This window comes from Silene latifolia, chromosome X, assembly GCF_048544455.1.
Source record: "Silene latifolia isolate original U9 population chromosome X, ASM4854445v1, whole genome shotgun sequence".
Classification (NCBI taxonomy): Eukaryota; Viridiplantae; Streptophyta; class Magnoliopsida; order Caryophyllales; family Caryophyllaceae; genus Silene; species Silene latifolia.
In genome coordinates this window covers 335618731-335634055 of record NC_133537.1, presented here as the reverse complement: position 1 = coordinate 335634055, position 15325 = coordinate 335618731, and the positions used below count along the sequence as shown (strand labels likewise).

General features: G+C 38.4%; 1 protein-coding gene across 1 annotated transcript; it reads right to left on the bottom strand.

Annotated features, from left to right (window-relative positions):
* Positions 1-77: 77 nt before the first annotated feature.
* Positions 78-14658, bottom strand: LOC141618984 (uncharacterized). Its single transcript, XM_074436031.1, has 17 exons — positions 14178-14658; positions 13923-14005; positions 6792-6911; positions 6188-6277; positions 5957-6072; positions 5051-5150; positions 4790-4861; positions 4667-4714; positions 4505-4582; positions 4296-4415; positions 3691-3796; positions 3370-3533; positions 2089-2223; positions 1539-1669; positions 1278-1340; positions 1080-1158; positions 78-493 (listed from the first exon to the last, which is right to left on the bottom strand). The coding sequence occupies exons 1-17, from the start codon at positions 14434-14436 to the stop codon at positions 440-442; spliced, it is 1818 nt and encodes a 605-aa protein (XP_074292132.1). The 5' UTR covers positions 14437-14658; the 3' UTR covers positions 78-439.
* Positions 14659-15325: the final 667 nt, after the last annotated feature.

The following is a 15325-nucleotide window of genomic DNA, read 5'->3' as shown; positions in this document are numbered from 1 at the left end:
GTGTTAAAAATTTTGTAGATAGATGGTCACAGGGAGGCCGTAACGGAAATATACACAACAGAGCTCCACAACATCAATTAGAGTACTGCATATTCTTCTCATTCACTAGATTCATAGAAGTGTTCTTCTACAAGTACATTTTATTTAGCAAAACCAGTCAAGACGAGCAGTGTTCGGAGACATTTGATCCCGTCTCAAGCAAGGCATTCTGAGCAGCGAAAAAGTCACGATTTAACTTCCAATTTGAGCAATTACCAGAGCAATGAACTTGCAGCTTCTCAAGATCGTACTACAAACTCCATACTCTGTATCCATATTGGATTTGTATTCCTAACTTACACAACGGTTATGGCTGTCCAAGACATTTTCTGATAGGGTACAACAATAAGATTACAAAATCTAAGACTTGATGATTATCCTCTAAAAAGAACTTGCTCCTTTATTGCCCATCCTCGTGCGCACAGTAGAAGGAATATGAGTCATGAGCGAGGTTCTGCATCCAAGGGGAATAAGATCAGAACGATCATAAAATGAGAGAATATAGAAGTATCATACTTCAAAACAATGTTGCTTTGACTGGGCTTCAAATGTCATGAATGGCTTTTCTGAATACGGCAATATGAAAAACCACATAATAAAAAAAAAACGGAAAGTCAATTGCTCTCAAGTCGCAACAGTCACAAATGGTAATATGATGTACCACATATATGATAGCACACTGACGGTGGTAATAAGAACCCAGAATGCAGTGCAATATTTATCTATATGTTAAGCAAAAAGCTTGACAACATGCATATCAGAGCTATGTTACTCCGACACTTCACTTAGCTGCCATGTCGCGTGTCCGACACCTACCTATCCGACACTAACACGACACTTCATTTTAGACTAAAAAAATTGAAAAATTCTCACAAAATAGCCGTATCTGACACTCGACACGTGTCAGACACAACACCCATGTCAGAGAGTCCGGGTAACACAGTCTCAGAGCATGACATGGTTGCAGATATATTTTGATATATATATTTACTGGTGATATACATCTAACAACAAGTAGGAAATAGCAAGGGTAGGAATACCTGTTCCTGTGATCGGAAGTACATGAATGGGGTGTAATGCAGAAAATTTGAAACTCTGGACGTATATATGTCAGCATATCTGCATTTAGAGATACAATAGGGAAATGAAACAAGTGGAAAATCTAAACAATCCAGCGAGATCTAGTGTTGCAAAAGAAATTAACAGATTGATAAATAGTTAGCTGAAGGAGAACATACTTTTCAATTTGCCTCATCAAATGGCTTTTATCCCACAGACCTGCGCGGGAAAGAAAACCCCACCTGATTTGTGGGGATTTATATGTTAAAATTCATCTGCAAAATATATCAAACTCTACAATAACATAGTATGGAAGACCATCAGATGCAGATGTTTGGGTCTTCTGACTATAGTGTATGCTAGAGCAGACTAGCAAAATTATTCTCTTTACCACTTGATGCCTAAAGCAAGGAGACCCATAAACTATTCACAGTTCTTACCGTTTATTAAACAGCTCTCCATCGGAATCCAACATAGGAGCAATCTTCTCATCTAATCTTTGCATGACAATAAGTAGCTTCTGCAGGCTCTCCGTGAGTTCTTGATCATCTAGTTTAGTTGCAGCTAGCGTCTGTAGTGGCATACTTCAAATGTCAGAAAGTAAAATACAGTTGGACAAAAAATCAGAACAAAAAAATTTCCTAGACTTAAAGACAGCAACCCTAGAATAACTGAAGAAAGGCAAAGGCTACTAAAACACTAGAAGAAAAACTGAAATTTCACATTTAAAAAAAAAAAAAAAAAAAAAAAAAAAAAAAAAAAAAAAACACTCAAGGAGAGAACTTAAGAGCATGAAGATGGGTGCGGAACATTTTAAACACCAGGTGACATTTATAAAGAAGACAGAGCATGCCCAAAACTATAACGAGAGTTACTCAGAAGTCACAGAAAATGACGGGTGATAACAAGTTATAATCAAATACCTGATGTCCAAAGTCATATAAAAAACACGTAGGATGCCAAACTGTGAACCAATTTATAGAAAGATACCTGAGCAGGCCGATCCTTCGTTCGCCTTTGAAGAGCGAGGCGAAGTTGGTTAAATAGATCTCCAACCACTTCCTTCTGATTTATCAACTCTATTAAAAAGGATCGTTGAGCTCGGCTATGTATTAAAGCAGTATACTGCAATTTGATGAATTGTAAACAGGAAGAAACCCTGTCATCATTAATGTCTAAATCTGAATTTTCAACGACAGAAATGGTAAAGATAAAGAAGAGAACTGGTCTATAAAAGTGAAGTAGGCCAGATACAAAAGAAGCAGCCAACTATCCGGATGAAGACAAAAGAGGAAAGTAAGATAATAAAAAAACAATAGTATGACCAACAGGGGAAAAGAATTGGTAGTTCAAGGGAACAAAAACGTACATCGTCAACAAGGAAGCGACTGAATGAGTGAGACACAGATCAGGAAGAGGTAAAAAGACAAACACGACAGAAGTATACTGCTATCAAATGTAGATTACGGTGATTCTTGACTACAATATTTCCAACCAATACTAAAAGGGAAATTTACTTAACTGCAGCGATTAGGAAAAACAGTATGAAATAGAACACGGTAGATCTATCACATAACATTGACATTTGTCAGCTATATAGCTCCATACATCCTTAAAAGATTTATAAATAAACTTCCAAACAAAACCTTAAATAACATAGAGCTCACATCTTTTAACCCTAAGCATAGATCCAGGTGAATTATTATCCATCAAACCCAGCAATGTCATATGTTGCAAGTGCACTTCCATTATAAACTATCAGCCTACCCCTAATTCACAAAATCACAGATTCACATTCCCTTCTGAATTTATTCTTTTTTTAGTTAGGAATTTAGGATACAATTTAGCATTGGCCAACACACAAGCAACTTAGACTGAGAGAATAATTATAACTTATTGAAGCTTTTCAGCGGCAAAAAGTGTGAAAAGATCTGATTAATTAATTTTTATAGCAGATTCACTTGGGCATCTCATCTAAATCTCAAACTAGTAACAAGACAAAAAAAACTTTAGATTATGAAAAGGAGGCAAAATCACAACCTAAAGAGGTAGGTTCTTGCCAAACAATACAAGAAAACTCAAGAAATCATCTGACTTATAAAGTCTCCACAGAAGTGGGAATTTGTTAGTTTGGTGGGAGTTGGTGTATGTATACCCAGTTAATGTCGAAAAGAGTCACAAGGATAGGACTCAAATTAAATAATCTGTCAGCCACTTAAATTCAACTCTAAGCACTACTTTATCTGAAGATAGAAAAATCTAGAAATTGACCTCTTCTTCCAGTTCTCTGCAAATGAGAGCCGTACGCCACCTCAAGTGAACTTTCGATTGGCTTACATCAGTATATATATGATCACCAACATATAGTATTTCATCTCCTTGAACACCAAGTGAGCTCTCAACCATCTGGGCACTTCCCCCAGAGTACAATCCCCCTGCAAAAATTTCAGATAATTAAGTTGAGGGGAAAGGCAAATTGAACACAATAACAAACACAAATGTTTCAGACTTTCAGGTTCATGGGGACAAAGAAAAATGTCGACCCTTCACTTAATCTGACATATACCAGAAGGCAGGACAAGACCAAGTCACCTGTACGTCCCTTAAAACATGGGCGCATTAGACCCTCCCCAGTTACAACTTCATACATAGGGTGGGACATTTGAAAGAACTCTGGCTTTCTGGCAGAGACAATCACCTGCAAAGGAAAACAGATAATAAAAATAAGATGCACTGGAACAGATTCCAAAAAATGCTGCGACACAAATATATCAACACAATTGATGATAGCCGCATTACAACAACCAGTTGAGGAAACAGACTCCTTGAAGAAAAGCCAATATCCACAGTTGACATAATATGGAAAACACATGGCAAATAAATCATTCACATTGTTCAAGGAAATACACAAACATGAAACACTATAATATACATAATATTACCAAGGAAACTAATGAACCGACAATTTGACATATGAATGATGAAAAGCATATCTTTAACAATCAAATAAATGAACAATTTATACTTGGGACATTAAGAGAGTAAGAATCCGTGACACTTATAAAAAAAGAAGCAGCCCAAACTTTTACTAAAGGATAAGGTTAATTCAAAGAGAATCAATACAACCAGATATGTATAGTTTACAGTTACAACGTCATCAAATAAAAACTCATTATAAATTCTCCAGATAAGCATACCATGTCAAAAAGATCTCGCCAATCCATATCATTAGGAAGAAATCTGTTGAAGGAGTGCGTCATCATTTTGTTTGTGTAATGGTAATCGGAGTTTGTAATTACCACAAGCTTTTTACCAGCCTGATGAAATAAATTGGGGTTTGATTAGAGAATCCTGCCTTTTAACGGGGCCAAATGGAACGGCCAATAGAAAATATAGAATTCAATACCTCCTTTTGATCTAGAAGAGCCAAGGGAAGCTCTGGATCAGGCTCTACAAAAAGTTCAGGCTTCGACATAATCTCACTCTGCGGTTACATTTCTCATAGTTTAATTAGGATCTACAAAGTATAATTCAAAAGCTAAGAAACAGAAAACGAAGATATGACCACCTTAAGCTGCCCTTCCACATGTGCCCTAAACAAGGCCTTTCCAACAGCCTGAAATATTGACAAATAAATCACTGGCAGGCAGTAATAGAAATCACACCTCCAGCACAGCTAAAACTTTCATACCTTGTAAAGACCCTTATAATCAAGTGGGCCTACTTCTGCGGCAACTGCCCCTTCATCCAATCTGTCAACCAGCTGCAACCAATAATAGCCAAAATGAAAATATAAGACAACTGTGAATACATAATACCAGATAACTCATATCACAATGTTAATTACCAGTATCATCTAATATAGGAAAGAAAAAAGTGTGTGGGTGGGGGACACTCAAACAAGTTTAAATAGATTAATGAGGATAAAACTAGATCAGAGAAAAGTAAAAACCTGCATGTAAGCTACTGCTTCAGAAACAGAGAAGAATGTATTAAGGAACTCCCATCGACTCTCCTTCCTTAGATCTACCAACTCCCTCCCATATATTTCACTTCCTTGCATTGAAGAATACAAACCATTAAACAATGTGTAGCTACTGCTTTGAAGAAACTAAAATAGTAACATTTTACAGCGAAATTTATATTGACCAACACTTGGGAATTGAGACACGGTTATGTCGAGGATCCAGAAAACAGATTGGCCATCAATCGTGACAGTAAATTGGTGACCCTGACGGACACCGGAAATTTCAAATGCAGTTAACTTTAGTGCATATTGAAGACTTTGTTGCACATGTATCTCACATGTGATATTTCGAGGTTATTGTGAATTCAGAATCAATCCAAACTAAACTTACTGCCCAAATTAGATAACTTTATATGAAAGGCCAATCATCAAAATCCAAATAGAAGACTACCAACACTTGTTATGTAACACTAAAAACGAAAGATAGGTTATCAGATCCTCAAGGGGACACAAACAGGGTAAGTAGATCTTGAAAGGACTAGCTCCAAGCATAAACAGTCACTTTACATCGTAAGCAGGATTGGAGTGCAGTACTTGAAAGGAATAGCAATCAGCTGACACCATGGCATACAGTAAAACATTGGTTTTCCAGAATATCGCTTACTTATTGGCCACACATATATCGTATGGTTTTCAGTCAAATCAGATGGCAGTAAGTCCTACAACAACAAAAACTGACTCTAACAAACCACTTCTCATAAACCTTATCTCCCTCCTCCTATATGCACTCCACGTAATTTTCTGACCACTATTTACTTAAAATTACATAAGATGGGAGTTAATATGAGACTCCGATACACCTTCAGAAGCAGTCTTAAGAGAAAGTGTTACCTTACGGCCCTTGTAGATAGCATGGATGTTCCATGCATAGCCCTTTTTACATATCCAAACCGATCTGGCTTTACTAAGTTGCCTTTTTCTTTATCTATAACAAGACCTCGGATGACCTAAAAACAGCAATGACACAAGGAATCAGAACCACAGAAGAAGGGCAGTGAGAAGACATCAGTTTCATTCTTGTCTTACATAAAAGCACAATTTATTAAAAAAAAATACACATACCAAATCTGGATCAAAAGAAAGGCCATCAACAGGAAAACCCACACTCCTCAAATTCTCCATGCAATAGTCATACGCTCGCCCTTCCCAAGCCTGGTCATCGAATCCAGAGAGCAGTTTATGACAGTTAACAGTTGAACAGAACAGAACAATAGAATAGCCAAACGAAATGTGAAAACCCACTCCTATGTCCGACAACTCAAGTCCTCAAATTAAGAATTGATAACTGCACTTCAGTTAGCCAATGATTCCAAATAACCGTAAACAAAGTGAGCTTAAAAACAAAGGCCACTGCATTCAAAGGGTAATGATAAGAATCAAATAGCTTGTCTAAAATTCACTGGGGAAAAATTAGGTTTTCTTGTTTATATAACAAAGCATAGCCCCCTCTATTAGAAACTTGTGTAACAACTAACAAGAGGTCAAAGCAATTAAACGCTCTCTGCAAAGGTCAATCCATTCATGTCCTCCTAAATATGCAAGTGCTCATCTTACAGTAAGTCAGGGTCACAAATAAGGTTCACATGATTCCTTGAGATATTATGACTCATGGCAGACAATAGAAATCATGCATATCCCAGATTTAGAAGATAAAATTAGAAAGTACCATGACATTATAATGAATCAACGTATAGTCCATGTCATATCCAATTGCACTTATTGATCGGAGATTCAACGTACGCGTGCAAAATATGCCACGGGGCGAATGTATAGCAGAAAAGGGAGCCTGCACATACACCAAAGGAAAGACAACAATTTGTTAAGGAAGAATTCTAGATGCTTGAGTACAATTTATCAACATTGCATATCTAAAGACGGGTATTCTTAATCAAAAGGCTGGCATGTATCTAGGAAAGATTTACAGTGGAGAAATTCGCATTGCTAGTAGTTGTTTACTTGTTTAGTTCTGGTAATAATTTGCTTATGCTTTCTTGCCAGATCAAGCGTAGAGCAAAGCAATTATTAACCCTCCAACAACACAAGCACTCACATTCTATGATGACGAACAAGATGGTGAAGAGCACCGCCTCACCACACAACCAGGCAACCAGCTGAACTCAATAGATACTAATCCTAATATAGACATATGTTCTTGTTCATAACTTCATACTAAGCTGAGCCTTTTTAATAACGAATTGATTCATTTGAGTACTGATGAGTTTTGAGTTTTAGATGCTTGGGCTTAGGTTCTCAATTACTCTGAGAGTAAGGGTAACATATTTAGGGATAATCGGACTCAAAGAGGTGCACTGGTGGAGGTAGTGATGGCTAATAGAAGAGAGAGAATGCATATTTCTATGACACTCATAAGGCAGTTCATTGTTTTGGGAGAGAAAGGGGGCTACTTAGTAACCATTATTCATACTATCCCTCCTTTCTATTCCTGAACTACCATCGCCTTCAAAGTTGCATGTCCTTTTTTGCCACCAATACCCCTTAACTTATCATCCTTCAGTCCAAAACAAAAACATTCCCTTCACGTGCGATAATGCACTCCTAAAGTAAGGTGTTTCGAATTTTTACTCCTTAAGCCTTTGGGCACAATTATGTACATGGAATTTTGCTCCCCACTGTAATGAGCTTGATCTCATAAAACCATATCACTTATAACATGTGCTCAATTTCCATTTCGGAAGGGGACCTTTCCCTTAAAAACAATTGGAGATCCACTTCAAAATCAATGGTTCATATTCTAAGGTCTTATTTCACAGCCTAAATTTCATCATATAAAGTAATGGAAAGACGAAGAAATGGAGGGTAAAAAAAAAACTTTTTTTTCCCATCTCACTTCACATTGTAAAATTTGGGCCAGTAGACATTGTATATCCATTTTTCCGACAACTATGAACCATTGATTAGAAAATGAACCCCCATTTCCTTTTTGCGCACTAACTCTAAGGCACAACATGGACTCGTAAAAGAATGTGTATAACATCAATAAATGATTCATAAATCATGGTACAACTTCATCCATTCCACATGAAGAAGCCCAATCAACGCATATGCACAATGTGTCTTCGATGTGTACATGTGTACACGGCCATGTGAATGAAAGTAAACCTGAGGTGATGTTTTAAGGTTTAACCATGTCCGTCTAGTTCAGACCTGTTCCGTTCAAGCCAACTTTCATCAACCTCCACATTTTCGATAACCACATGATTTTTTCTGAACTACTCAAGGCACATTCTGTAGAAGTAACCATACAAAATCTCCTCCATAATTAAAGTACCAGTTGTTAGTACAATGTACTTTATAATTGTTTAATGAAAGTAATGATGTAGTAAGCATGTAGTAGGCAGTAGCATTAGCTGTTTCTTTGGTACTTGGCTTTGTCCAGTGGTCCTTGCACAAGTACCTTTGCTGTTTATGTGCTTTCCACTGCACATTGAAACTCATTCACAAAAAACTCACAAATCACATTAATGGAAGCTCATTCAATTTACTGACTTTCCTTCCATAACTACCTATGTCTTCTACTTCCTGTTGTGTATACTAAATGCAACATGGTATCAGAGCTACTCAGGAATGAGGAGACTGATAACCGTATAAAGGAGGAAAAGCATTTATGAAGACTCAGCTAACTCAGTACGAGCACTGCCTATTTAAGGAGAAGAGTTTCTCTTCAAAATCACACAAACACCTTCCGCTGCAAATCAGCATTACTACAATCAAAACATTTCAAACAAAATGGTGAACACCATTGTTCAAACCAATGACAATGTTGACACAAACACTATCATCACAACCACAACTGCTTCAAGTGCACCATTTGTCATGGAACCTACTGATCCACTCTATCTCCATCCTGCTGAAAGCACTCACCCTGTGGTGGTCGATACCAAACTTTCTGGTATTGAGAACTACCTTGAGTGGAAGAGGCAGATGGAGATAGCCATCTGTTCCAAGAGGAAGCTGGGTTTCTTGACTGGTGTTGTAAAAAGGCCATTGATGATCCATTGAGAGAAGCTGCATGGGACACCGCAAGAATCGCCTTCTCATCACGGTGGTTAATGCATAATGTAGAAGCGGATCAAGAGATGCATGATGTACACGAAGACTGACTAAGGAGATCTGGGATTATCTTCAAACCCAGTTCTCTGTAAGCAATGGAGCAAGGAAGTTCAGGCTTAACAAAGACCTTGATGATCTTTCACAAGGAGATAAATCTATCAGTGAATACTTCACTGAACTCAGGATCCTCTGGCAGAGTCTTGAAATTATGACAGATTGGCCACCAGTGACTCAGGTCACTCCTGAAATAAATGCTTGGCTTGATGCTCAACACAAGGAGCAAAATGAAAGAAAACTCTTTCAGTTTCTGAATGGCCTGAACTCTACATATGCAACCATGAGAAGTCATGTTCTTATGATGACTCCCCTTCCTTCTGTGGATGAAGCTGCTGCAATCTTTCAGCATGAAGAAGCCCAGAGAAGGAATTACAAGTGCCTAGAGAAGGTGGACAATGACAACTCAGCATTCTTTGCAGGGCAAAATTTGGGACTGAAGGAACCAGAAGCAGCACCTACTTGCCAGGCCTGCACAAAGAAGGGTCACTCCAGGGATCAGTGCTGGAGAATCATTGGATACCCCAATGATCACCCTGTGTCTATCAGGTTTCCAGAAAAATCCCAAGCTTACAAAGCCAAGGCTGCTCAACAGGGATCTCAGTATGGATCAAGTTCCAAGGGATACAAGCCTGGTATGAAAAAAGGGAAGCATAACTCCCATCCTAGGTATGGAAAGACTGCTAATACTGCCATGGATACTGATGAGATGGGAGGTTCCATCACCTTGACTGCTCAACAATTGAGCGGTGATGAGTGGTCGAAGGAAAAACATCGGCGGACTATCCGGTGGCGAGGATGAAATGGAGGTGAACTTTGCAGGTAAGACTCAACTAAACTGTAACTATGCTTCCAATACCACTCATGAATGGATAATAGATTCTGGAGCCTCAGACCACATGATTTCTGATCTAAACTCTCTTGAGAACAAAAGAGAATTGAAAAATAAACCAAAAATCAACTTACCTAATGGAGAAACAACACTAGTTTCACATATGGGGACATATAAGTTTACAAATGGGATCACTCTGAATAATGTGTGTTTTGTACCTGCATTCAGGCACAATTTGTTATCTGTGCAAAAACTAACCAGAGATGAACAATGTTATGTGGTGTTTTATGAACATCTGTGTGTAATACAGGACTCTCATTCCAGGAGGATTAGGGGGCTTGGCAGAGGACACAAGGGGGTTTATTATTTACTAAATAAAGTTGTCAAAACTCACCCTCAGTGTACTAATGGTTTAATCAGGACAAACAGTCCTGTCTCATGTAATGTTGCTTTTCCAGTGATAGGATCTAGTCTAGGACAGTCATCAGGTGACATAATTTTCAATGCTTGTAATGTACCTGATGACTCTTGTAATGGTTTGCCCTCTATCAATGATAAAACTCCTGATATTTGGCACTTAAGACTAGGACATGCAACAGATGATAAACTAAAGCACATTCCTAACATTTCTACTCTTATCAAGCAAAAATCCAGGCACATCTGCATTACTTGTTCAATGGCCAAACAAACCAGGTTGCCATTTCCCATCAGAACAGACAAAGCAGCTGGCATCTTTGATCTGGTTCATGTTGATGTGTGGGGTCCTTACAGAAAAGAAACAAGAAACAAACACAAATATTTTTTGACCCTAGTTGATGATCACTCTAGGGCCACCTGGGTCTATCTGATGAAACAAAAGTCAGAAGTAGCAACTCTGCTGGTTCAGTTTTACAAATTTGTTAAGAATCAATTTAGTACAACCATCAAAGTGCTGAGATCTGACAATGCCCTAGAACTTACAGAAGGTGAGAGCAAAAGATTCATCATGGGCAAAGGAATCTGGCATCAGACAAGCTGCATTGACACTCCACAACAAAATGGGGTTGTGGAGAGAAAACATAGACACCTTCTTGAGATAAGTAGAGCTATCAGGTTCAGTTCTGGTTTGCCATTGTCTTTCTGGGGAGACTGTGTCCTAACTGCTGCATACATCATCAATCGGTTACCCTCAGCAGTCATTCACAACAAAACACCCTATGAAATTCTCTTCAATAAAGCCCCAAATTATGATATGATGAAGGTCTTTGGATGCCTTGCAATGGTACACAATCCAACCAGGGACAAGGATAAGTTTCTTCCCAGAGGCATTCCATGTGTGTTTCTTGGATATCCTCTCTCTCAAAAGGGCTACAGGGTTTATGACATTGTCAAAAGGACTGTCTTTGTGTCTAGGGATGTCAAATTCTTTGAAGCTGTCTTTCCATGGAAGATCAAAAACTTTTCCCAGTTTCTTCCCACATTACAATTTGAAACATATCAGTCCCCAGCAATGCCACTCATGGTTGATCCTTCCCTTCACATAGATCCTGAATATTCAACAACTTCAGCTCCATCAAACCCTGATGAGCCCTCTTCTATGCCTGACACACCAGAAACTCAGCAGCTTGCCACCACAACCAGACCCCACAGAGATAGGAGGGCACCAGGGTGGACCAGGGACTACATAGTGGACAACCCAGTCATGGCACCCACCACCATAGCCAATGTTGTTCAACTACACCTGAACAAGTCCTTTGCAGGACATGTTAGCTCCCAAATTGTTTGTCCTGACCCTCTCAATTTCCAAGAAGCTGTCCATGATGCCAAGTGGGTTCAAGCAATGAATCTAGAACTCCAAGCTCTTCATGACAACAACACTTGGATACTTACAGAGCTTCCTAAAGGGAGAAAAGCCATTGGTTGCAAATGGATATTTAAGACTAAATATCACTCAGATGGCTCTGTGGAGAGGCACAAGGCCAGACTAGTGATTCAGGGATTCAGACAGATGCCAGGTATTGATTATGATGAAACTTTTGCTCCTGTAGCTAAGATGTCCACAGTAAGAGCCCTACTGGCTGTGATATCCATGAAAGATTGGGAAACATGCCAAATGGATGTAGCCAATGCCTTCCTTCATGGAGACTTAGTTGAGGATGTGTACATGAAGCTCCCCTTGGGCTATTCTGATGGCACCCTCACTGTTCCAGGACAGGGGGAGTCCAGTCCCCAAGTGACTGAAGGCCAAGTTTGCAAGCTCCTCAAGTCCCTCTATGGCCTAAAACAAGCCCCCAGACAGTGGTTTTCCAAACTGTCCCAAGTCCTGCTCACTTATGGCTTCAAACAGTCTCATGCAGACCACTCTCTTTTTGTGAAGCAAAAAGATGGCAGCACCACAGTTGTTCTCATCTATGTGGATGACATGGTCATTGCAGGGGACAGTTCATCTGAAATACAAGCTCTAAAGTCACATCTCAATTCCTCTTTCAATATGAAGGATTTGGGTGAACTCAAATACTTTCTGGGCATTGAAGTGGAAAGAAATAACACTGGCATTTTCATCTCCCAAAGGAAATACACTCTCGACCTCTTGAAAAGTTTTGGGGTGGACAAGTCCAGAACTATTCAACTTCCTGTCAATCCCATTATCAAGTTGGAACCTGGCAAGGGTACACCACTTCCACAACCTGACATCTACAGAAGGCTAGTTGGCAAGCTTATCTACCTCACAATTACCAGGCCAGATATTGCTTTTTCAGTTCAGCTGTTGAGTCAGTTCTTACAACATCCTACGTCTGATCACATGCAGGCAGCCAGAAGGGTGCTCAGATATCTCAAGAATGCTCCTGGCCAAGGAGTTCTTTTGCCAAAGAACTCTGCGGCAAGGTTTGACATCTTGTGATTGATGGGCCTCGTGTGCCTCAACAGAAATCAACTCCGGGTTTTGTGTCCTTCTTGGAGAATCTCCTATTTCTTGGAAATCCAAGAAGCAGTCAGTGGTCTCTCGCTCTTCAGCTGAAGCAGAGTACAGGGCAATGGCTATGACTGCCTGTGAAGTCACATGGTTATTTCAGATACTCCAAGATCTAGGACTACAGCATCTGGGACCTGCTCACCTCAAGTGTGACAATCAGGCAGCTCTGGCTATCGCAGCAAATCCCGTGTATCATGAGAGGACAAAGCACATAGAAGTGGACTGCCACTTCATTAGAGAAAAAATTCAGCAGGGATACCTAACAACTTCCTATGTCAACACCAAAAATCAAGTAGCAGATGTGCTCACAAAATCCTGCACTATATCTCAGCATCAGCACTTGTTATCCAAGATGGGAGTTTCAGCTGGCTTACACTCACATCTTGAGGGGGAGTGTAGAAGTAACCATACAAAATCTCCTCCATAATTAAAGTACCAGTTGTTAGTACAATGTACTTTATAATTGTTTAATGAAAGTAATGATGTAGTAAGCATGTAGTAGGCAGTAGCATTAGCTGTTTCTTTGGTACTTGGCTTTGTCCAGTGGTCCTTGCACAAGTACCTTTGCTGTTTATGTGCTTTCCACTGCACATTGAAACTCATTCACAAAAAACTCACAAATCACATTAATGGAAGCTCATTCAATTTACTGACTTTCCTTCCATAACTACCTATGTCTTCTACTTCCTGTTGTGTATACTAAATGCAACACATTCAAACTTCGAAAATTCAATTTCTTCTACTAAAAGACGGTCTTACACAAGACATTTGATTACACTACTCCTATAAACATCTCCTAATCCTCCTAATACAATCCATCTACTTAATCCTCAATTCACAACACAAACAACAGTAATCAAAACTGGAAAAAAAAGAGCAAAATAAACCTGAATTCCTAAATGACGAAGCAAGTGCTCAGCTTGCTGAGCTTCAACATTAGCAATCTCCTCAATTGGCCTACTATCTCCACCTAAAAACACACACAAAACATAAATCCACGAGTCAGTCTTGCTTAAAACCGTCTTAAACTCACAACATCGTCACTATTAAGCATTAAATGAACCATATAACACGAAAAAAAGCAGTAATATCAAAACAAATTCCTAAATTTCACGACAAAACAATTAAATTAAAAATTCTACCAAAAGCATTAAGTTGATCGAAATTAATGTTGAAGTCTCCTTTAGTACTCTCTCCTAAATAATCAACCTCCGACATACTCCGCGTCGTAACCGAAAACGCCGGAACCTCCTCCACCGCCTTCGCCGCCGTATTTTCGCCGGCAACGCACCTACACGGCGGCGCATACGACGGCAGTTTAACGCTGATTTTGGCGAACCGGTGAAAGGTAGTTACCGGAAAAAGTGAGAAATTAGTGAGTGTTAGCTCTTTCATTTGCATTTTTTTAATTAGTTAGATTAATTGATTAATTAATTACCGGAGGAATAATTATTATTACAGTAATGGTGAATGAAGAGTTTGAAGATTAGGTAAGAAGAATGATGAATAATGATGAAGATGATAATGATGGAAGGATGAGTGTGTAAAATTGGGAAATGTCATTTTCAGTAATTTTGTTCTTTTGGATATTTTGTGTGTCGTTTAGTGTTTTTTAAAATGGTTGGTGCACGAAGCTCCACACCAAGTGACCATAGTGAACCCGTGTTATACCATGCACCCAGGAGTATGGTGCATGGTACTCCCTTTTTTTAATTTTTTTTCTTATAATAAATAAATCATAAATTTAATAAATTAGAAAATAATAAAAAATATATTATTATTCATAATTTTTATTCCTCTACAAATAGAGATCATATTTGATATGTTTTGTTATTTATTTTATTTTTTCTCACATATTCACATAACGTAATTGACATATTCATATTATATCACATAATTTTTTTCCTTTAATTATTTTGTATTATGCGGTTTTGTTATGAAATTAAACGTTCATGATTATTGTTCAACATATTTGAACCAATAAAGTCATATTCACTAAACTATAAATGTCATATTCACTCAAGTGTAAGTGAATATAATAGAACTATGGGATGAATATCACACCACATAATACATATTCATCAAACTATACCGTCATATTCACAAAATTGAAAGTGAATATGATAGTGTCCTATTGTGAATATCGCACTTTAACGCACATATTCATTAAACAATATTGTCATATTCACTAAACTTAAAATGAATATAATAGTGTCATATCGTGAATGTAACGCTACATAACACTTAAATTGAATATGGCCGTGGTAGCTTTTTCTTAAACGTGGAAGTT

Coding starts and splice junctions, on each gene's coding strand:
- LOC141618984 (XM_074436031.1), bottom strand. CDS start 14,436: ATGCAAATGAAAGAGCTAACACTCACTAATTTCTCACTTTTTCCGGTA. Junction 6,278..6,791: donor TGATTCATTATAATGTCATG/GTACTTTCTAAT, acceptor TTCGATGACCAG/GCTTGGGAAGGGCGAGCGTA. Junction 1,159..1,277: donor TTGATGAGGCAAATTGAAAA/GTATGTTCTCCT, acceptor CTCTAAATGCAG/ATATGCTGACATATATACGT.